The following is a 22,625-nucleotide window of genomic DNA, read 5'->3' as shown; positions in this document are numbered from 1 at the left end:
TTAAAATTAGTAATCTTTGTTGAATGTTTTGGGAATAGTTAGAATAGAATAGATTGTGAAGATATCAAATCGCAAAACGCCAAAGAATAGGCAACCCAGTTTACGTTGAGACTTTGCTAAGTAGGAAAATAATATTATCAAGTCAACAGATGAAGTAGATAATCCCAAATCAAAAGAAGAAAAAGAAGTTCAAATTCTGTATCAGAGAGGTTAAATGCATCACTGTGACCATGATGATTCTATCAGATTCTAGATGAAAGCTGTTATTAATGGTGGTCCCTATTAATTATATATGGTCGCATTTTATTATATGGAAATAAATTAATTTAGACACAATTAAAAGGTATTTTTAGTTGACAATGGAAAGCGGGGGTGTGTAAGAATATTATTGCTAGATCTTATTATTTCAAAGAGAAGCAAATCTATGTAATATCTGATTACTTTTATTTAAAAAGTTAATAACTGCCATTATATGTGAAAATTAAAACAAAAATATGTAATAAAGTCGTTTATTTATTAATAAAAATATTGATATAATTTGAACACAGCTCTGAAAACTTTAGTAAATAAACTGTATATTTAAACCAAAATAATTACTGTCCAATATTAATATATGATTTATTTTTGAAAAAGTATTCAACTAAACATTTAACAAATTTATGATTTAGAATATTTTTTTTTCTTTGTTAGTGAAGGGGATTTCCTTTCCTTTTAACTTATTTCCTTTATATCTATTATAAATTGCCCCAATTGTGAATCATTTTTGTAACACTAAGTTTGGGAAGATATCAAATAGCAAAACGGCAAAGAATATGCAACCAAGTTTGCACATTTTTAATCTAATTTAAATAAAAATGTTATAGGGAACATCTTTATGCAAATATAATTTACTAAAATTATTTTGTAAAAATTACACACAAAGTGTAAATTTTTATAAAAATAAAAATTGTGTAATTTAAAAACCTAACCTATTAAAATTCAAATTGTTAACCTCAAATAAGTTAACACATGGGAGTCACAGTATTTAAGAAAACATTGAAAAAGACACAACAAATAAAAAAATATAATGACGAAACACCGTAACATTATTAGTTTCGATAAGAATCTGCTTAATCAACTCAAAGACAGTGCGTCCAGTTGTGTGGAAGTCCAAAAGAGCGTTCAACATTTAGCTCTGCATCCTAGTCAATTGGAAAACATCAACGACTCTGTCAAGAACACCCTTAATAAAGGCATCGCTAAATACAACAAAGAGTAAGTGCGACAGTCTTATATTTTACTCGTCACAAATGTGAATGTTGTTTCAGATTGGAGGGGCTATTGTTGGGCTACCAAAATATAAAACTGTTCAATGATACTGGTGCAATAAATTTCGACACATGTTTTATTCACATCGACATACAAGCGGATTTTTATTTATTCAAACCAAATGTTGGGAAGGAGTTGAGCGGTGTTGTCAACAAATTCAGTGCAGATCATGTGGGTGTGCTTGTGTACAATGCTTTTAATGTATCACTACCCAGACCTGTTGACAAAGAGGACTGGTTAGGTGATAAAGCACAAATAGGCAATGAAGTGCTATTCAAAATAACTTATGTTGATTTAGAATTACGTTTGCCTTACATCCGTGGTGAAATAATGTAAGTTAATAAGTTTTTTAATCTTCTCTTTTAGTTATACTTTGTGTTTTAGTTCAATAACTGAGAATGACAGTGGAATAAGTACAGGGGATGAAAATACATCAGTAAACCACAAGAAGAAGAACAAAAAGAAAAAATTTACAGATGATGAAGCAATTTCCCCTATATTGAATAAAAGTAACCTCAGTGTGATAGAAGACACTCCAAAATTGAAGCACAAAAAACGTTCCCATTCTTTAAGTGAAGACTTTGCTGAGGAGGAAAATAATTCTATCAAGCCAACAGATGAAGTAGATGCTCCCAAATCAAATAAAAGGAAAAGGACTTCAAATTCTGTATCAGTTGAGTTGGATGCCTCACTTGAGACTAATGAAAAAATGAAAAGTAAAAGAAGAAAAAGGTCTAAATCAACAAGTGAAGAAGTAACAAATTGCAAAGATGAATTTGTAGATAATAAAGAAGCAGATTTAAGTTTAGACAAATTAAGACAGTCCATCGTGATGGAGGAAACTAGTTTAATTGAAAATGAAAGTGAAAAAATTAAAAGAAAGAAAAAGAAAAGTTCTAAATCTACAAGTGAGGAAGTAAGTCATAAAGTAATTAAACAAGAGAAAGTGGAAGATGATATGGATAATTCCATGTTAGAAAAATTAAGACAGTCTATCATGATGGAAGAAACCAGTTTTATTGGAAATAATACTGAAAAATGTAAAAGCACAAAGAAGAAAAGGTCTAAATCTTTAAGTGATAAAGAAATTAAACAAGAAGCACTAGATAATGAGGAAGTTGATTCCAGTTTAGATAAATTAAGACAGTCTATCATGATGGAGGAGAACACTCTTATTGAAAATTCTAACATTAAAAAAGAAAAAAAAAAGTCTAAAAAAGAAAAGAAACAAAAGAAAGAAAAATTAAAGAAGGATGATGATGAGGTATCACTTCCTGATTTGAATTTAAATGAATTATTTTCCTCAGATTTCAGATGGAGTGATAACAAAGTTGATATGGCTGATAGCCAAGATAAACAAAAAAAACCTAAGTTGACTTCCTCAGTGGCAAAAATTAATTTGCCTGAGGATTCAGAATTGGAGCAATCTTTAACAGATGGGAAGAAGAAAAGAAAGAAGGAAAGTGAATCCCCTTCACCAACAAAGAAAAAAAGAAAACATACTGAATCATAAAGATGTTTTTAAATTTAATTGAACACTTTTTTAAAAGATAAATCAAATTGTAATATTAGAGAGTAGTTATACTGATAAAAGAATTCAGTGGTTTCAGTATAGTAATTTATTTTCTGAAGTTTCAGAGCTGTGTTCAAATGATGTTAATATTTTTATTAATAAATAAATGACTATTATATATTTTTTGTATTATTATTCACATATAACTGTAGTTGTTAACTTTTTAAATAAAAGTAATCAGATATTACATTAATTTGTGTCCAACTTTGAAATAGCATGGTCTAGTATATATTTCATATTGAATATTACCAAAACATAATATTCTCACACACCCCCACTTTCTATTATCAACTAAAATATCTTCTGATTGTGTCTAAATTAATTTATTTCCATATAATTCAAACGCGACCATATGTCTCATTATTTACATCATTTATAATTGATCGCGACCACCGTTAATAACAGCTTTAATCTATAGAATTCCCATGATTCCATCCATATGTTCCCCAGTGACATATGGTGGGATATGCAAATACCATTATCAATTGCACTTGATACCCCATGAAAACTGAAGTGCTAGAAATCTGAAAGCAAACAATACCAGATAACTATGCTTATATATATGGGACAACTTCGCATCCTGAAAAACACCCGCCGAAGTCATGGAGAAAACCAGTACTAAAAAAGAGCAAAAAAACAGAGTGTACAAAGTAAAATTGAGACGTAGCAAAGCGAATGCCCGCGAACGAAACAGAATGCACGGTCTCAACGCCGCACTGGACAAACTCCGAAGGTATTAACTAATTTAAAGCAAATCGCAATTTTTAATAAATTCTTTGTTTAGCCGCATGCCTATACAACTCACCCACTCTGATATAAACTCAGCCCCGCAGAAGCTCTCTAAGATCGAGACGCTGCGTCTGGCACGCAACTACATCATCGCAATGAGTCAGACGCTCCAAGAAGGCAAACCCATGGATCTGAACAGATTTATCAAGATTCTGAGCAGGGAACTGAGCCAGACGACCGCCAATCTTCTGTCCGGCACGCTCTGCGACAGCTTTGGCCAGAGGAAGTATTACGAGTGCGGTCAGGAGTGTGTGTATTACGAAGATTATAATTGTAATAACTATTGGGGTGATTATAACGTTAGTGGTAAGAGTGTGAATACAACGAGATATTGGGACAATAGTTACATGTTTAACGAACATTGTTTGTACGGTGCTTATTGAACTTAAAAAACAATAAATGTCTAAAAAAGTATGAGTGTTTTATTTCAGAAGTTGTGTTAGAAATTTGAAAGAGTGTACACAAAATAAAATGATCTCAATGCTGTACTGGACAAACTCGGAAGATATTAACAACTTAAAAACAAATCTCATTTATTAATGAGCCCCTTGTTCAGGCGCCTGCGATCACAATTCACTCACTCCAATATAAACTCAGCTCTGCAAAATCTCTCCAAGATCGAGACGCTGCTTCTGGCACGCAACCACATCATCGCAATGAGTCAGAGGCTCCAAGAGGGCAAACTCATGGATCTGATTTATCAAGATCCTCAATAGGGAACTTAGCCAGACAACTGCCAATTATTTGTCCGACACTCTGACAGCTTTGGTCAGAGGAAGTATTACGAGTACGGTCAGGATTGTGTATATTGCTGCTATTATAATTGTAATAACTATTGGGTTGATTATAATGTTAGTGGAAAGAGTGTCAATACAACAGGATATTGGAACAATAGTTACATGTTTAATATACGTTGTTTGTACGATTTTATTGAGTTTTATTTTTGCAGAAAACTATCAATTTGTCTTTAGGTCTGGCCCTGTTTTAACATTAACTTAAACCGCCCCGTACATCTGACACGTGCGGATGCATCAAATCGTCGGTGTTCGTAGTTTCACCAAAAAAAAAGAGTAAAGTTGTAAACGGTGTGAAAGTGGTAGAGTATTCGGCGCGCCATTTCTCCAATGGTCGGCGTGCAGTTCTTCAGGGCCCGAACATGCGAACGATTTTGAAATTGGTTGGTTGTGTTGTTGTTCTGTTCTTAGCATACCTGTTTAAAAAATGGACGGATTATCCGGATCTTCCGAAATTAGAGGAGGTGTGGTGGGGTCAGGACATGCCAAATAATGATACCCAGCCTATTTTACCGTTCAAGATTCACATTAGCGACGAAGTAAGTGTGATCTATATTTTTTGTTAGACTGTTTTATCATTCGTTAATAAAACTGATGGTTTAGATACCTTCCGATGGTTTAAAAGCCGCCACGAATACACTCGAGCACATCTCAATTTTAAAATGTAAAAATAATTACAATGAATGATTATTAGTCAAAACATATAAAATTTATTTATAGATATATCTTTATGAAGGTTCAAGGTGAAATAATCCTCATGTCAATAATTATTAGTGTAATAAAGAATTCAGCTTAATGTAGTGGTTGTTAAAAATTAGAAAAAACTGACAACTTTTTACAAAACGCGTTTTATGGATCATTATGGTATTAAAAACTAAGTACGTATGTACATCAAATATTTAATTGAATGAAAATAAATAAAGATAATTTGTGAAGAATATTAATGTTTATACCATAAAATGAAAATAAACAGTTTCTATTACAATTTCCTCTTAAACAACAAATTTCAGTTTTATGTCCATTATTTTAACTTTCATTTATAAATTTATTACTTTATGTATCTCGTTTTGTATTAAACCTATTCTTAGGTTAGTGAAAGCTTTAAATGCACTACAGAATTTAATCATCAAAAATTGTTTCAAAATTTTTTAATGTTAATTTCATGAAACATACTCATAACAAACGTGAATATTAATCAAATCTGATAGAAACAATTACTTGAAAATTGCAATTAAAGAGCAGTTACAATTTCCAAACTGTACAAAAGGAAAGTAAATGTAATGAGAGTTGATAAGTAAGCAGTCGAGAGAATTTTACAGTTCTTGACATTTCCAATCCCGTGTATGCGAATTTCACTCGATGAACTTAATGGAAAAGTAAATCTAAACTATATTTAGAAATTCCTTAAATCACATACGCGCTTAAGTAGGAGCTAATTATTATTTAAACAATGATAATGTTTATTATAAAATTTCATATATCTATCATTATCCGACATTTACGATTTGTGCAAATACAACGTGCCAGAATGCAATAAAATATTGACACTTGTGTTAGTCATCTTCCAAGATTGCGTCAGTCGCCTTATTAATTGTAAACTGGTTGTGGCAATGTTTTTGCGTCTGTGGTTAGTACTTTTGGTGGCGGTGTTCGCGGTGGTTTTAGTAGCCTTCAAGAAAATTTTAAATCCACCCGTGCCAACTATCAAAGAACAAATTTGGGGAGACGATCGTGGCGAAACCATAAAACCGTTCGAAATTCAAATTAAAGCTGAAGTACGAGCGTCTCCTACCAAAATTAGCTGTGCGTTGCGAAAAGTTAAATTTAATTGTGCTGTTTTAGATACTTGAGGACTTAAATCACCGCCTAAAAACAACGAGACCATTGCCACCATCGCTGGAGCAAGTGAACAATACTTATGGTATCCACAAGGATATCGTGGAAGACGTCCTCAAATATTGGAGGACCGAGTACAACTGGAGGGAACGCGAGAAGTTCCTCAACCAGTTTCCCCAGTTCACCGTCCAAATACAAGGTCTCAGAATCCACTACCTGCATGTGAAACCCAAGCTAGATGCGGGATCGAAGGTCGAGGTTCTTCCGTTGTTGATGTTGCACGGATGGCCCGGCTCTATAAGAGAGTTCTACGAAGTAATCCCGGAACTGATCAAGCCTAAGGACGGATACAATTATGTTTTCGAAGTCATCGCACCGTCACTTCCCGGATTTGGATTTTCGGATGCCACCAGGAAACCCGGTTTGGGATTAGCTCACGTCTGTGTTTTGTTTAAGAATTTCATGAAGCGGTTGGGTATGGCCACAAAAACGATCCACTCCCGTTGACATATAAAATAATTGCTAACTACATTTGTTGTTTCGATAGGTTACCAGAAGTATTACATCCACGGCGGTGACTGGGGGGCCGTTATAGCACAGACAATGGCAACTCTTTTTCCGGAGTATTTGCATGGAATTCATTCCACCATGTGCGTTACCAATGCATTTTCCGAGTTTAAATTGATGTTGGCCAGTTGGACTCCTTCTTTGGTGATACGAAAAGAACACGAAGAAAAAGTTTATCCATTGCTTAGCACGTATGAGTTTTTGCTAAAGGAATCGGGTTATTTTCATTTACAGTCTACCAAACCAGATGCTGTAGGTAAGATATTGTGATGTTTTATCATGTGCCAACAGTTTTTTATTATTGTTGAATGTATTTTTTAAAGAATTGAGTTATTTTTAGGTGTAGCTTTGAATGAATCTCCAATTGGCTTAGCTGCATACATTTTAGACAAATTCATCAGTTTAACAGATCCGAAGTATATCCATAAGCCTGACGGAGGTTTGAAGGAGGTTTTTTCCTATGAAACTTTAATAGACAATTTGATGATTTATTGGGTAACTGGTACGATAACAAGTTCAATGAGGATTTATGCTGAAACCTTCAACAAAGAAAATCAGGGTTTACTCATTGACTTGTAAGTGTTCTAAACTAAAAATGTAAATGAATTTAATTAAAAATTGTGTTTTCAGCGTACCAACAGAGGTACCAACTGCTTGTACCAGATTTAGTCACGAATTATTTTACAAACCTGATTGTATCCTTAAGGATAAATTTCACAATTTGGTCTACACCAATGATTTAGAGGGCGGACACTTTTCAGCGCTTCAGCACCCTAAATTATTAGCAATGGAGATATTTAAAAGCGTGGATAAGATGATAGAAGAAGAAAGTATTAAAGCGAAAAAGTAGCTTTTTGTGTTTTTTAATTTAAGTTGATATTACCTATTTTTGTTGTATTTGTTATTATGTTGTATATATTGATTTTGTAAATTGTAAATAAAGATGTGTCTTTGAGTATTATGGTTCATATTAAATAACAGTTATCTAAATACCTTATCAATTACACTATAAGTATAAATTACATAGTACTTCAAAACTCATAGTACAAAAATTTCGAACTATGTCCCCTCCAATTCCACTTAAATAAGTACAATTATGTAATATACATAGATAACAGTAGCACAAATGAATCTTCCTCTCCTCCACTCAGTGTATGATTAGCCATGGGTTTGTTAAAAGTATCAGTTATTTTAGCTCTCGTTTTCGCCGGTTTTGCAGTGTTGATAAACAAAGCGATTCAACCGCCTCCAGTTCCCAAAATTGAGGAAACATGGTGGGGACCAGGTCTTCCCACAGAGCAGGATAAATCTGTGAAGCCGTTCAAAATTAATATTTCAGAAAAAGTAAGAGTACGATATTTCTTATTATTTACATTTGTTATTATAATTGGAAGGTTAAAAAAATAGCTTAATAATCTTTGGTTTATACATAATTTTATTTATTGACAGGTTAGTTAGTATTTTTGATGACAAAGCTTAATTTATTTTTTATAAAAATGTAATTTAATACCACAGTAATGAGAGATCATGCTATTGTTTATGATTCATAAAAATTGTTTACTCACCAGCATAATTTATAATAATTGTACAGTATGTGTCTTAAAAATATTATATAATCTAACTAGTAAATTTAAATCAATCAGTTTTGACAGCCATCGCAATTGTTAAATTCAGTGAAAATAAAAAACCCAATTAACAATATCCATATGTCAAGGACATTAAAGATTTAAAATATCGCCTGGACAACCACCGTACCTTCGTCCCTCCCCTTGAGGGCATCAGCCAACAGTACGGCTTGAACACCAATCTACTGAAAGAGATAGTCGACTTTTGGAGGACCAAGTACAACTGGAAAGAGCGCGAGCAGTACCTAAACCAGTTTCCGCAATACAAAACCAACATTCAAGGACTGGATATCCATTTCCTACACGTCAAACCTAAAATCACCAAGGACGTTAAGGTTTTACCACTTTTGATTGTGCACGGCTGGCCCGGATCCGTTCGAGAGTTTTATGATATCATTCCCATTCTCACCACACCCAAGAACGGGATTGTTTTCGAGGTGATTGCTCCCTCGATTCCTGGATATGGATTCTCACAGGCGGCAATCAGGCCAGGTGAGTACTTTTGCTTAATTTCGTTTCGATTTTCAAAACTGATGATTATTTAGGTTTGGGTGCTGCCCAAATCGCTGTGGTGATGAAGAACTTGATGCACCGTTTGGGATTCCAGAAGTTTTACGCTCAAGGAGGCGACTTTGGAGCGATCATTTTGCAACAACTCTCCGTCATCCATCCTGAAGTACTGTACGGCTTCCATTCCAACATGTGCACCGTACAAACTTTAAGGTCGTTCCTTTGGACCCTCGTTGGAGTGATTTATCCTGATGCAGTTGTACGTAAGGAACATTATCATAGAGTTTATCCTATGGGGACAAATTTCGCCAGGTTGTTGAAGGAGACTGGATATTTGCATTTGCAGGCTACAAAACCAGACACAATAGGTGTGTCGATTAATTAACTAATTTTCCATATACGACTGATAAAATTTTAGGTGTGGCCATGTCTGATTCTCCGGTTGGTTTGGCTGCTTACATCTTAGAAAAGTTTATAACTGGTTATAATTCCACATATTTAGAAATAGATTATAACAAGTGGAAAAACGATTGGTTTCCGTATACTGATTTGTTGGACAATATTATGATTTATTGGTGGACCAATTCCATGCAAACTGCCTTCAGACTCTACTCGGAAACATTCAACAAGGCACACAGCTCACTTGGAGGCTCGAGGTAGATACTTTTGACTTAAAAACATACACCAAGAAATAATTGTTTAATTTTAGAATCCCAATAAGTATTCCCACCGCTTGTGCACGCTTCGAACATGATTTTTATGCGTCTGACAAAGCATTAGAAGAAATTTATCCCAATTCAGTTCAACTGACTGATCATAAAGGTGGACACTTTGCTGCCATGCAATTGCCTAAAGTTTTAGCAGATGATATATTTAGTGCCGTATTGAAATTTGAAGATATTAGACATAAAAAACAATAAAATATTATTTTAGTTATATTATTTCAAATATTTGTATCCCAGCGCCATACGAAATAACAATTAGTTCAGTTATTAATTATGCAACCCGTATTTCCAATAATGATTACGCAAAAGGTGATGAAAAATCAGATCACTATATATCTGTCCAAAATGCGCAACTATAGAAACATCGAATTAAGGTCAATAATCATCAGTAATAATAATTTTCAAATAAATATTTTTAAACATACTTTGTTCAGTTCAGTAAAAATTGATTAATTATTATTCATCATTTAGATCTAATTTATTAATGTTTTGTATAAAATTCGACGGAATTGTGAAATGGTTCCTCGTTCCACTTTTAATTAATACTTTGACATTTTCAATAATTACTTAAAATAAGTAATGCACTTAAAATATTTTAAGCATATGGTTTTAAACGATGAAAAACAGTGTTAAAAGAAGTGTTCCTATAAAAATATGAAAATACAAAACTTATTTTGTTTATTTTTTTATTGTAAGTAATTTGTTACTTTATTATTTTCATTTGCATCAATTTATTAACTAAAAGTTAGACTTTGTCCCTAAACAATACCAAAGAATATTGTAATTCAAGTTACATGTCATTAGGTAGACAATTAAAAAATTAAGTACATTTAACAATTATTACATCTAATGGATCTCTAATATGTTTACGTAAATTAGTAATTAATGTGCTATAAGACTCTTTACTTCATACACCAAATTTCTATTACAATCAGTATGGTCTTGTTAAAAATAATTTTTTCAGCGTTAGCTGTAGGAATTTTTGCCATATTTTATGGCATATCACATATGATCAAACCTGGTCCCATACCAGTATTAGAAAATACTTATTGGGGTCCGGGGATTTTCACAGAAGACGACCCCACAATCAAACCTTTTAGAATAAAACTGGAGGAGAGTGTAAGTAGCCAAAAAAGAGAACAAACATCAAATCATTGATTCAATTTAAGGTGCTAAATGATTTACATTTACGTTTGAACATCACCAGGCTTATAGCAACACCGTTAGAAAACAGCCAGACACGTTATGGATACACGGGAAAAGCTCTGGAAGACTCTCTTAAATTTTTACGCTACGAATACAACTTTCAGCAGCAATTGGACTTTCTTAATTCGTTACCTCAGTTCACGACACAAATACAAGGGTTACAAATACACTTCGTTCACGTAAAGCCTGAAATTACAAATGTGAAGGTTCTACCCATTTTGCTCTTACACGGTTGGCCATCATCAGTGAGAAGTTTTTATAAAATGGCCAGAAGACTGAGCGTACTAGAGGAAGGACGGGATTTTGTTTTTGAAGTTGTGGTTCCATCTTTGCCAGGTACTGTGTAAAACTCCGTTGTTAACGATTAACAATTGCAATTTAAGGTTTTGGATACTCGGATGCGCCCGCCAAAAAGGATTGCCAGACTCCGGAAGTAGCGGTTATATTTAAAAACTTGATGGAGCGTCTTGGCCATGAGGAATTCTATGTACACGGCGAGGACTGGGGAGCGATTGTAGCAACCAATATGGCCACACTTTTTCCGGACAGAATCTTAGGTATATAATTGTTCCCTTCCGCTAAAATTATAAATAATCCTTTGCAGGACACCATTCGAACTTTTGTCTGAGTTTGTTGTACAAATCTTTATTAAAGATAACTGTTGGGATGGTGTTTCCCTCTTTGGTATTCCCCAATCAGTTCCAGTACAAGTGGTACCCACCACAGGTGTCAATCAGGTGGATATTTGGTGAAAGTGGTTATTTGCATTTGCAAGGGACAAAACCTGACACAGTTGGTACAATTACCTGCGTTTATTTGGAGGAAACTGTTAATAATGTGTAATTCTTCCAGGAGTCAGCTTAGATAACAGCATTGAAGGACTTGTTGCGTTCATGTTTGAAAAAATGGCGGTTGGCACTAATAAAGATGCAGTCGAATTTGACGATGGAGGTCTTCACCGAAGGTTTAACTACACTTCTTTGTTTGATAATTTGTTTTTCTATTACTGGTTGCCTAAAAAGGCCACAACTGCCGCTAGGTTTTATGCAGAAAATTTAAATGTTAATGCATTTGCCAGAGGAGTGCACAAGTAAGTGATAATTTAATCATGACAGTTGCCACTAATGACATATGACGTTTTAGTATTCCCATTGATCCAAACGTGCCTTGTGGTTGTACATTCTTTGAGCATGAGTTTTTATACTTCCCTGAAGAGATTTTGAAGGACAAGTACACTAATTTAATTCATTTTACAACATACCGTGATGGTGGACATTTCGTTGCTTTGGAGTTCCCCGATAAGATCACGAATGATCTTATAACTTTTATCAAAAGAACTTTACACAAAGAAAAAGAGTTGTGATATAATAAAAATTAAATAATTAAATAAATAAACTGTAAATAAATTAATTATTTATATGATAATTGCGGTTTTAATATCAAAGAATTTGAGTCACCGTATGGTTTATTAACATCAGAAGTTATTCATCAAAAGTTTCTAAATGGAATGACGAATTGCATTGGTCTTCGACATGAGAGGTCATAACCCACGAACCGCACAAAGAGCCAGGTACCAAACCCATCCTCGTGGATCCCTGCGTTACACCGGGCAGTTCATTAACCGTACTCCCAGCCATTCCCATTCGAAACACTGCAAAGGCAAGCAGTAAACGCCGCAGTTTTTGTGGGGCATCGGTTTACAAACATTGGAAAGTGGACGAGACCAGTCTCGAGCCAAACGCAATCCAGTGTTTGTTGTGTTTAGTAGGGTATAATTTGCAACGGTGGCAGGAGGCAAACGTAAGAAACGAGGCCTTAGGGTCTTGTGGGTGCCGAATTATTTCCACCACAGTCACCGGAAGAAGAATAAGTACTACGTCAATCACCGTGATGACTCTCCCTCCAGGTGAGTCCACTGATTCCTGCCTTTTTTTTGCTCGACAGGTGGACAGATATGCTGACACGTTACAATTCCTGTTTGTTTCGTTTTGTTTTCGCCTTGCTGTTTTATTTAAAGATTAATAATAAGACATGTTGCTGCGACGTAAATGAGTTTAAGAATTATTTATTTTCGTTGCTTTGAATAAAAATGTCACGTTAAAGTCGCTACTTCGTATTTGATTGCTAATCTTAAACAGTATCAATTTTGTGGCATTATTTTGTTGACCGTGACTTTTTATTAAACCTAACAACTTGGAATGTTGTTCGCAATGACACTTGCTAAAACTCTTAGTACAGCATTGAAGCAAGGTACATTCTTCTTACATTAGGCTCTTAATGAAGTTAAAAAACTATTTAAAGTGCATGAAATTTGGACGTACATTTTGATAAACGAATGGGATAAACAAATTGTATTTTAAGGTGATTATCAGTACAATTGCAATATAAACCTCAGGGTCATTCAAAACTTGTTTGGAATTAAAAATAAATATTATATACATTATTTCATTTATAGGTCAATATTAAATTTATAAATTTAATCTTCATTTCAGTGTTTTCAATGTACATGTTCTTGAATAAAATACATTCAAACAAACCCACAATTAAATAAAAGGTCAAATACTCCTACAATAAAAAATCAGCATTGTCGACAATTGATATGTCTGACATGAAAACACAAAATGAACCATGTCAAACGTCTGTTAACAACGCTTTTCTGCATGACAATTAAGAGTCGAATGAAAATTGTGTGATGAGATTCTGGAACACCTCATTTGGACCAAGTGGATCAATTGCCACAAGAGCAAATCTACGTATAACTACATAACTTAAAACGTTACTTAAATTGAAGTGAATTTTTGTCAATGGATGATATTTTACAAATTCAAGGGATAAAATCACAAGAAAAATTAAACAAGAAACAAACATGGTACGTAAAATCCGCATGTTATAATTATAATAATCATAAACACAGTATTGTGTAATTAATTGATGTTTGCTGTTGCAATATTCTCCCCCACCATAGAGTGGTTCCTGGCAGTTCCCGTGCCCTGCATTTAAATTCTTTAATCGACGTCCTGATAAATGCACAATACGTTAATTGTTGTTTCAATTCAAAGGTCACATGTCACGCATCTAAAATTACTTTAATGTAAAACCCGTCCATAAATCGTACCATGTGTGCCGCTTTTATTTGGCTACAATGTGTTTTGTATGGTATTTTCGTCGAACGGCTACTGTAAGTGTTTTGTTGATTAAATTAAATGGTACGCGTGATTGATTGTTTTTGTTTTGGAATTAAGGCACGTATTTTCGATTTATACATGTACGTATTGATGTTAGGTTTGAAGTACCGGTTTTCTTTCCTGCCGTTTCTTCGGCCAGTCCAGATTTTTAACATAAAATTTAAATCAATTTCATTTGATTTGAGTTTTGTGTGTCGTAATTAATTTATGATGATTCGAAAATATTGCGACTAAATTTATATTTATAGTAGCTGTCACTATTATGGCAATTTTTTAAAATTGTTTTATAAAGTATTATAAAAACTATTGTTATTATTCAATATAATATTACATGTATTTTTCTGAATTGCGTTGCACATAAATATACCAACTTTAATTTTGAAAAGGATTTTTTGTATAATATTCTTTTGTTTTATAATGTTGGTCTATCATAGACTCGATCATTTTTCGAATATACAATTGTATTATTTATTATATTAAGTTATATTCCTTCAAACTTCTGAAGTTGCTGTGATAAGTTCATTTAAATTTGTTAAATTTTTTGTCGACTTATATTATAAACGTGATCCCTCCTTATGTCTTCTATAGGGCTGATGTCTGGTGATTAGGACGGGCGAGGCAAAACTCCGATGCTTTGTTTTTTTAACAACCCATGATAATTTTAGATATGTTAGATGGGATTGTTTTCATGTTGACACACATTTATTAAGACCATCATTTCTTCTATATATGGAAGCAAATTGTTGTTTAATATATCCCTGAACATAAATAAATCAGCCTAAGGGGGCCCACGTTAGAAGAATTGAAGTACGCATAATTGAACCGTTACCATGTTTCATTGTGGGTATAACTTTTTGTGTAGTTTTGTTCCTGTGGGATGTTTAACATAAGCAGAACCATCATTTTTTTATAAATTAGATTTAGACAAGTCATAATTGGATCTTCACAGTTTTAATAGAAACCAGGGTTTTTTTTTGTATGGAGTCAAACGATTTTTTTTGTTTAAATAATTATAATAAGCAAAAGACCTCTAGTAAATAGTCGATTTAAATTCACAGAGAGCAATAAAGCAATAAATTGATCAGTTGCAGAGGGGACACAACAATAGCAGAAAAGATGCTATTATTATGGCCACTACTGTATATAATTTGTTTAGTCAATATCTGATATATCAAGCAGAATATCATTAATTAATTAAAGATTAATTTTTAAGAGCAGTGGTAATTTAAGTACTACAATAATTATCAGCGAAAGTATGATTTCGATAATTAATAATTCGATGCATAATAATTCTGAATTGAGAATTAACATCGATAAAATTGCTAGAAATTATTTAGTCGTTACGTGAACAAATTACGTCATTATGTAAGCACGTTCAAGAAATGCAACTCGTTTATTTACTCATTCGAAGAAGCGAAAACGTTTTCAAGAAACGTTACCTAGATAATTCAACAGCAAAAAGCTTTATCGTTAAAACGCTAAAAACTCAATCCAAACACATTGAAAACAACAAATTGTTCAAAGTAAAGACGCAAAAGCACTCGCGCTTCGTCCGAAGACATAGCGGCGCAGATGAAGAGAAAGAAGGAAAAAAAAACTCGCCGTGAATCTTTTGTCCTCGACTTTGGACGAGCGACGGCGGCGGCGATTTCGCGGCATTCGCCCACTAACACCCAAGCTCAATGACACCGAACCGAACAACCATGAATCAAACTCCGGTTTCAGCGTTCAGTGTGACGCGCGCGTGTTCGCAGGTCGTACCGAACGATCGTTTGGGTTTTTAAATTGGTGGCCGTTCGTTGGGGGGCGGTTGATGGACGGTGGCGATCGGTTTTTGGGCTTGCGAAGGTGAAAATGGACGAAGATCAGTAAGTGGTTTTAAGGTTAACGTCTGTTTATGTGTGGAGAAACGCTATTATATGGTACCGCGGTACTGTTATGATGAATTCCTTTGTTGATTGTGCATATTAATGCCTGTTGAACGGTGTTCTTCTGTTTCTGAGTTAACATTAAAATAGTATAGGTATTGAATCTAGCAATAAAGTGATAATTTAGCAGCCTTCAAGAATTTTATCTGTACATCCTAAAAGCGATTTTTGCTTCCGCTCATTTAATTATGTTAAATTGAAGGTCTGTTGGTTTTATTTTGATAATATATAATTGCATTTGGATATTTAAAAATGATACGTTTAAAGAAAAATTTGGTGTTATTGTTAATTGGAAAACATTCATAATTATAACTAAAAAAACAAAATCCTGTTTCTTCTTTAATTTATTCAAAAATTTGCATTAAAAGTTATATTCTCATTTTATTCAGAATTGTGATTCAGCGATGTTAAAAATTGATATTCATGATGCATTAATATATCAATCTGTAAACAAGTAACAGTACCTCTAATTCACATAATATCAGTTGTTTGTCCCAGGAATCACTTACAAATTCACGTCCTACAATCTGAAAAAAAATAACGGAATTTAAATTAAAGCCATACAGATCTTAACATGACTACAGAAAATAATTGTAAGGACTGTGATTAACTTACAACAAAAATTGATATTTGTTGTGATTTACTATATCAATCTGTAAGCAAGTAATAGTACAGGTAGTCACCTATAATGCATGACCTTAATCTGTTGTTTGTACTGTTGTATGACGTACAAATTTGTAAGAGCCTCTACACAGGGTAAATCACGCCCTAAATTCGGATAAGAAAGGACTTTAAATTAAAGGGATTAAATGCTTACTGCGATTACATAAAATAATTTTATGGAATGTTATTAATCGATGTTAAAAATTGAATTGTATTATATATTATTGTATCAATCAAGAAGCTAGTAATAGTATTAGTAGGCATCTATTTCCTTAATTTGTTGTTTTGTAAGGGCTCCTAAACCCATGTAAATTTAAGTTCTTACCACGGATAAAGGAAATACATTTTAGAGAGAATAATCATCCTTTGACGCATGTAATAAATCTTATAACTTTATTCATCAGTAACTACTTTGTATTTTACAAAATTAGAAAAAAATTGTACCTTGAAATCGAAATGCAACTAACCGTGTGAACAAGTGTGAAATAACATTTTTTGACATTAAAAAGTGTATAATAGAATCAAACAGCATTGTATTGTGAAATAAACACAAATAAAAATTTATTAATAAACCAAATAATAAAAAAAAATTAATAAACAATAATTCTATTGATTTAATTGATTTTCCGTAACATTTTGCCATCAATCAACCCATCAAAAAATAATAATATACACAGGACCTGGGACAAACCCCGTGTCATTGTACGAGGGTCGTAAAACTAGCGGAGGACGGTATAAATAGAAAAATGGGGGGAGGGTCCAAAACGTGGATCTCTTTGCGTAGTATAGGATGTTGTTTCAGTTTGGGTTGTTTGGTGTGCGGTACGGTTCCAAAATGAAAGGAAGTAAACGCTCGAATTGATCTTTTCCCATCTGATGCAGGTACTATAGTAGACAATGGAAGTGAAAATTGAACCTTAATTAATGGACTTTCAACAATTAATTTTTATTGTGGCCCGTTCTAATTTAGACAAACAAAAAGATGCTGTAGAAGAATGGAGCGTGAATTTTTGTATGGCTGCTTTTGTACGACCTTAATCGCATAACTGTAATAAAAGTTTCGTCATGTTTAATATTATGTTGTTGTATTAGAACAAATGCATTTTTATCGTCAAAACCCAAAATGTGTTTAGTTCATTTATGTGCGTGCACGGACAGGAAGTAAAAAATTAAAGTAAATATTGATGCAATCCGGTTTAATTATTTGTATAATGGATTATGACGCTCATTATCGCTTCCACATACATTATATTCTGGGGTAATCAAACGAATTTCGAACCTTTGGACATTTTTGTGTGCTGTCAACGCATTTAGTGATAATTGAAAACAATTTACTGTAATTACCCACTTTTGTTTTATCCGAATATCTATCGTACACTAATTTAAAAGTAAAACTTATATTTAACATTTTCAAATAAATGTGAACGACCTTTATTTTCAGATAAATGTACCAAAATGTTTTTTTTTTTTTGTTCGCAGGTCAATAATGTCAGGTGATTCCCCAAATGCACACAGGGACCAGAATTTCGACTTCACCAAGGAAAGTCGTTCATCGCCCCTGCCGACAACATCTCGAGAACACACTTTGCAAAGCACCGCGGTGCCGGACGCCCAAAAGGCGTCGGTAGCCGTCGAGCCTGAGAAAAAAGAGGGCGAACCTCTGGACATCTGCTGTCCTACACTCAACAACGACGAGTGCGAGGATAAACGGAGGAATTCCGATGCCAGCGACAAGGCCAAGTTCGACGATCGCGATCGCGATACCCCCGACAAGAATGAGAAAAGGAAGCTGAACGGGGGTGATAAGTTGGACGGCGTATGGGTAACTCCGAAGAAAAAGCCGGAGGAAGTGGAGGAAGACGACAATTGTTTGGTGAAGTGTTTGTATTACACCATGCAGTGTTGCGAATGTAACGTTATGTAGAAAATTGGTTCAGCAGTTCCTTGTGATATATGTATTATTTTAGTCGCATAGTTTATTAAACGGAAATTGTCCCGTAGATCAACCGAAGTAATATTGTTGCGGGTTACATGTGCAATTAGAATAATACTGTCGTGGTACTTTTTTTGTAAAGGAAACACCTAAGATTAGGTGAAACGCATAGTGTTTTTAAATTGTGTAATTGGTCTCACGAATAAATAATATTTTGTCATATTTATAAACTCTTTTAGTATTTAAATTTTAAGAAATGTAAAGAAGAAAGACAAATATAATTTAATTACGTTTTTGTGGATTGTTTAACTTATTAACGGTTTAGGAAAATGTTCATTTGTACCCACCTCAATTCGACCTCCTATCATAAAACGCAATTCGCAATATTTAGCTTAGTTTTTACCACTTTATTGTCAACAAATATGATTTATTAACCATAATCGTTACTTTAAACATTAAAAATAAAACACTAAATAAACAAAAGTTATTTATATTAAAATTTAATGACTTAATTTCGTACAGTTTAAATGAATCCGCCAAAATTCCTATATAACCAATACAAAATATACAACCTCAACAAATTTACGAGCAATATTTTCTCACAATACATATCACAAATAAGTAGACAAAATTTATGGTACAATGGTTTAATTCATTTTTGATTTCACTGGAAAACATTCTATTCAGACACAATTCAATAATATGAAATTTTTGACCATGTATACGTAAAATATGGGTTTTATATTACATACATTAAAAATTGTAACACTGTCCATAGAAAAAGGAAAACCTACTGTATATAAAATGCATTTAAGTGTACTGAACATTAAAATTCTAACAATGAAACTGTATTATAGCAGTCTTATAATTAAATCAACAGAAGCAAAAGTAATTGTAACACTATAATTATACTGGCATGTTTTATGTCATAGAATTATGGGAGGCAACAATATTATTTTGTGTACTGTTCGTATAATAGTTTTTCCCCTTTGAAACGTTACTATTCTACACAGAAATAATAAACATATTTGGGATTCATATTTACAGTTGTTGTCTTATAAAACTTACATAAATTGCAAGTCGTCTTCTATATAAAGGTAAGTGTATACTTATTCATCTAAATTGTAGATATTTATAAATTTGTATATAAATACTGTATAATACTGCATATAAAATGTTCGAATATTATTGTTTTAAAATATAATCAACATTTCAAAATAAAAATGTGCGAATTTATAAGACAACTACCACGTGTACCCAACAATAACATATATAAATCTCTACGTTATAAATCAAACTGATATGTTCAATAATCGTTTCATAATATCTCCTGATTAGCATTTTTGAATATAATCTAATATTTTCTTAATATTTTGTGTGCCTATTAATCTCAGTAACCGACTAGATATCCCTAAAACCCTCCGACACTCAGGAATCGTATATAGGCATCGGATGGGCCTCCGAGTTTATTACATATTTGTCCAAATCAATCAGTTTAGGGTTGTCGCTAAAAAGCAAATAAAGGTATTTCTGCGTTTCACTCAAAAAGAACGACTCCATCATGTCCTTTGGCCGGACATTCCCGGTGTTCCTGACATTCCCAATAGACGTGTAGCCGTTCGTTACCTTCGTATACTTCTCAAATCCCTAAACAAAAATGTTATTAACTTTTTGTGGGTGATGTTTGTATCAGAATCGTACCTGGAATATTTGCCAGCCCCAATCCTGGTAAGTAACGTTGCCGGTAAACTGGTACATGTACCAAAGGCTTTCTATGAACTCGGGACGGAGTAAATTGTGAGCGTCGTTAGTTTTCACGTACATATCGTGAGAATTGTCACCCTAAAATATTACAATTAACACCCCCCTTAATTGATGTTAAATCAATCAAACCTGTATATTGAAATAAGTAATTTCCGGTGCGAGGAACGTGGGTTGTTGAGCGTACGTCTGGTAGCACGTGGTCAACAGGTCCTCGGCCAAACGTAGGTGGCTCTCGGGCAAACCATTGTGGACGCCCAGGGCCAAAGTGCCGGACAAATAGCACGTCAAATGGTCCATCTTTGGTTTAAAATCTTTGGCGCCACCCAGCAGCTCGCCTATAAATAAATATCCGTTCGGCTGCGTCCTCTGCACCAGGTGTTCTTGTATGCCTGCCACTGCTTCCACGTAATCGTTCTTCAAGCTGGAATTATTTACGGTTATTTGTGGTATTGGGGGCTTAATGGGGTCTTACTAATTCAGAGTCTTTCCCGTTTGCAGCCACTGTTTTAGTAGATATTCGTAGTAACTGTCGCCTCTGGCACCAAGAGTTATCGTAGAGTAAGCTCGGAACTGGCCCGTGTTGGCGTTTATGAAGATAGGAACTAAACCATCCTTTTTCTCGAGTTTGTGGATGTGTTCGGATACTTTTGACACGGTATTCTGGGTAAAATCAATATTGCAGATGTATTTAGATTTTATACTTTAACCTTTTACCTCATATTTTGGGTCTCCTGTGATTTTACTTAGATCTCTAAACTCCAGTTGGATTGTGCTCACTTCTGAAGTGCTACTATCTGGTGACCATTTGGGAGCATGTGCCTTCCTTGTGAATAAATTAATGTCTGAGAAAGGCACTCCTGACTCTGAATCAAAACATGGCAACAACCTGTCAGCCAAATCAACTGCTTTCTTAACATACATTTCATCTTTGGACAGATGATAGATACCCAAAAGACCACCTAGTACCCTTATTGTTACCTCAAAGAGATTCACATCTCTATTGATGTCAAAGTGTAGGTGCTTATCCACCCAATTTCTTGCCTCTTCGTATTCTAAAACCAGTAAATTTTAGTACATAATCAAGTATTATTATTTGTTTATGTACCTTCTTTTAATCCCATGATGTACATGGTGTCCAGGGAGTCCACAATTGACAGTCCCAAACTAAACCAGTCTTGGTATGACTCGGAGATTGGTTTTAAGTGATCATGGCCCCATGCAAATTTTTTATAACCTTTCCAAGCATGTTTGTAGGCATCAACCACTGCTTGTTGCCTACTTGTTGAAGGCCCTGCCAAATTTGAATTGAACAATTATACTTAATTTTATTAATTAATTATTAAATTAAACATACCTGTAAATAATGGGTTAGTTTTAAGTTTGGGTGGTTGCAGAACTTGATTTTTATTGATGTTGTGTGAATTTTCAAGTATTGCCTTGTTAGGCTCCTCAAGTACTTGACTGTCATGAACAACTTCATTGAACCCTGGTTCCACATCTCTTGGATCATTTCTAATGTTCTTCAATCTGCTTTCACTAGGGCTATGATCCACTGAAATAACTGTTGATTTCGGTTCTATGAAAACTAAATATACCACAAATAAGCATATTATTATTCCTATTGTGAAAATGAAATTCTTAAAACTCTTTGGTAGTCGGTTCCAGAACTAAAATACAGAAAATTAACGGTTATTTGACCAACTGTAAATATATACATTGTTTCATTTAAGTCTGTTACAATTTAGTAATTTAATTTACACACCCTTTTAATATTTTGAGGTCTCCTTTTATCAAAGGATTTGTTACCAGATCCACTGATATCTAATGAAATATGGTCATGGCTTTTACTAATCATTTCTTTCTAATAATTTGTTGAGTAGCATAATTTAATAATTATTACGTGGTATTATTGTACGTCTATCATTTTGTGATTATATTTTTGACAATCACCAGTAGCGACAACTTGTAAAAAGACACGTGCGACGTTGTCATAACACGTAAATATACATTTTAAATAGTTTTTTTCCTATTATCGACATTAATATTGTTGGATAGAAGTAAAATTAAAGGCTTTCAATATTTTAAAAAATTAATGTTAAACCAACATAATAAATAATGTTATTTTCTGAATTTTTAAATTGTGTCTAGTTCAAACACCGGAATCGCCCACATTTAAATTTAATCGTCCCAGAGATGTGAGTTTATTTGAACAACCCTAT

At 33.7% G+C, this 22,625-nt stretch overlaps 7 protein-coding genes across 13 annotated transcripts; 6 read left to right on the top strand and 1 right to left on the bottom strand.

The window, feature by feature from the left end:
- Positions 1-1,007: 1,007 nt before the first annotated feature.
- LOC109598722 (DNA-directed RNA polymerase I subunit RPA43) lies at positions 1,008-3,001 on the top strand. Its single transcript, XM_020014636.2, has 3 exons — positions 1,008-1,254; positions 1,308-1,640; positions 1,693-3,001. Exons 1-3 carry the CDS (start codon positions 1,067-1,069, stop codon positions 2,819-2,821), a joined length of 1,650 nt encoding a protein of 549 aa, XP_019870195.2. The 5' UTR covers positions 1,008-1,066; the 3' UTR covers positions 2,822-3,001.
- A 439-nt stretch (positions 3,002-3,440) lies between these two features.
- Positions 3,441-4,165, top strand: LOC109608160 (neurogenic differentiation factor 1-like). The gene is made up of 2 exons (XM_020024581.2): positions 3,441-3,614; positions 3,666-4,165. Exons 1-2 carry the CDS (start codon positions 3,484-3,486, stop codon positions 4,051-4,053), a joined length of 519 nt encoding a protein of 172 aa, XP_019880140.2. The 5' UTR covers positions 3,441-3,483; the 3' UTR covers positions 4,054-4,165.
- Positions 4,166-4,625: 460 nt separating this feature from the next.
- Positions 4,626-7,825, top strand: LOC109598724 (juvenile hormone epoxide hydrolase 2). Of its 2 annotated transcripts, none has more exons than XM_020014637.2 (5): positions 4,626-5,003; positions 6,307-6,775; positions 6,848-7,123; positions 7,208-7,442; positions 7,498-7,825. In XM_020014637.2, exons 1-5 carry the CDS (start codon positions 4,827-4,829, stop codon positions 7,715-7,717), a joined length of 1,377 nt encoding a protein of 458 aa, XP_019870196.1. In that variant the 5' UTR covers positions 4,626-4,826; the 3' UTR covers positions 7,718-7,825. The 2 variants fall into 2 exon arrangements, with proteins under 2 accessions (XP_019870196.1, XP_049819563.1); XM_049963606.1 differs by lacking the exon at positions 4,626-5,003 and adding an exon at positions 6,060-6,239.
- Positions 7,826-7,977: 152 nt separating this feature from the next.
- LOC109598725 (juvenile hormone epoxide hydrolase 2-like) lies at positions 7,978-9,938 on the top strand. The gene is made up of 5 exons (XM_020014638.2): positions 7,978-8,211; positions 8,582-8,984; positions 9,038-9,370; positions 9,421-9,658; positions 9,712-9,938. Exons 1-5 carry the CDS (start codon positions 8,032-8,034, stop codon positions 9,920-9,922), a joined length of 1,365 nt encoding a protein of 454 aa, XP_019870197.1. The 5' UTR covers positions 7,978-8,031; the 3' UTR covers positions 9,923-9,938.
- Positions 9,939-10,081: 143 nt separating this feature from the next.
- Positions 10,082-12,358, top strand: LOC109598726 (juvenile hormone epoxide hydrolase). Of its 2 annotated transcripts, XM_049963605.1 has the most exons (7): positions 10,082-10,418; positions 10,692-10,846; positions 10,897-11,269; positions 11,317-11,490; positions 11,538-11,729; positions 11,786-12,023; positions 12,077-12,358. In XM_049963605.1, exons 1-7 carry the CDS (start codon positions 10,382-10,384, stop codon positions 12,294-12,296), a joined length of 1,389 nt encoding a protein of 462 aa, XP_049819562.1. In that variant the 5' UTR covers positions 10,082-10,381; the 3' UTR covers positions 12,297-12,358. The 2 variants fall into 2 exon arrangements, with proteins under 2 accessions (XP_049819562.1, XP_019870198.2); XM_020014639.2 differs by lacking the exon at positions 10,082-10,418 and having other exon boundaries at positions 10,469-10,846.
- A 233-nt stretch (positions 12,359-12,591) lies between these two features.
- Positions 12,592-18,937, top strand: LOC109598740 (uncharacterized). Of its 5 annotated transcripts, none has more exons than XM_049963607.1 (2): positions 12,592-12,839; positions 18,189-18,937. In XM_049963607.1, exon 2 carries the CDS (start codon positions 18,196-18,198, stop codon positions 18,631-18,633), a length of 438 nt encoding a protein of 145 aa, XP_049819564.1. In that variant the 5' UTR covers positions 12,592-12,839; positions 18,189-18,195; the 3' UTR covers positions 18,634-18,937. The 5 variants fall into 5 exon arrangements, with proteins under 5 accessions (XP_049819564.1, XP_019870217.2, XP_019870218.2 ...); XM_020014658.2 differs by lacking the exon at positions 12,592-12,839 and adding an exon at positions 13,608-13,802; XM_020014659.2 differs by lacking the exon at positions 12,592-12,839 and adding an exon at positions 13,988-14,111.
- A 179-nt stretch (positions 18,938-19,116) lies between these two features.
- LOC109598739 (endoplasmic reticulum mannosyl-oligosaccharide 1,2-alpha-mannosidase) lies at positions 19,117-22,353 on the bottom strand. The gene is made up of 8 exons (XM_020014657.2): positions 22,169-22,353; positions 21,761-22,073; positions 21,512-21,697; positions 21,121-21,458; positions 20,879-21,066; positions 20,536-20,827; positions 20,344-20,484; positions 19,117-20,289 (listed from the first exon to the last, which is right to left on the bottom strand). The coding sequence occupies exons 1-8, from the start codon at positions 22,259-22,261 to the stop codon at positions 20,071-20,073; spliced, it is 1,770 nt and encodes a 589-aa protein (XP_019870216.2). The 5' UTR covers positions 22,262-22,353; the 3' UTR covers positions 19,117-20,070.
- Between the last annotated feature and the right edge of the window lie 272 nt (positions 22,354-22,625).

This window comes from Aethina tumida, chromosome 2 (genome assembly GCF_024364675.1).
Source record: "Aethina tumida isolate Nest 87 chromosome 2, icAetTumi1.1, whole genome shotgun sequence".
Taxonomy (NCBI): domain Eukaryota; kingdom Metazoa; phylum Arthropoda; class Insecta; order Coleoptera; family Nitidulidae; genus Aethina; species Aethina tumida.
The sequence above is the reverse complement of the archived record's forward strand: the minus strand, read 5'-3'. Positions and strand labels throughout refer to the sequence as shown.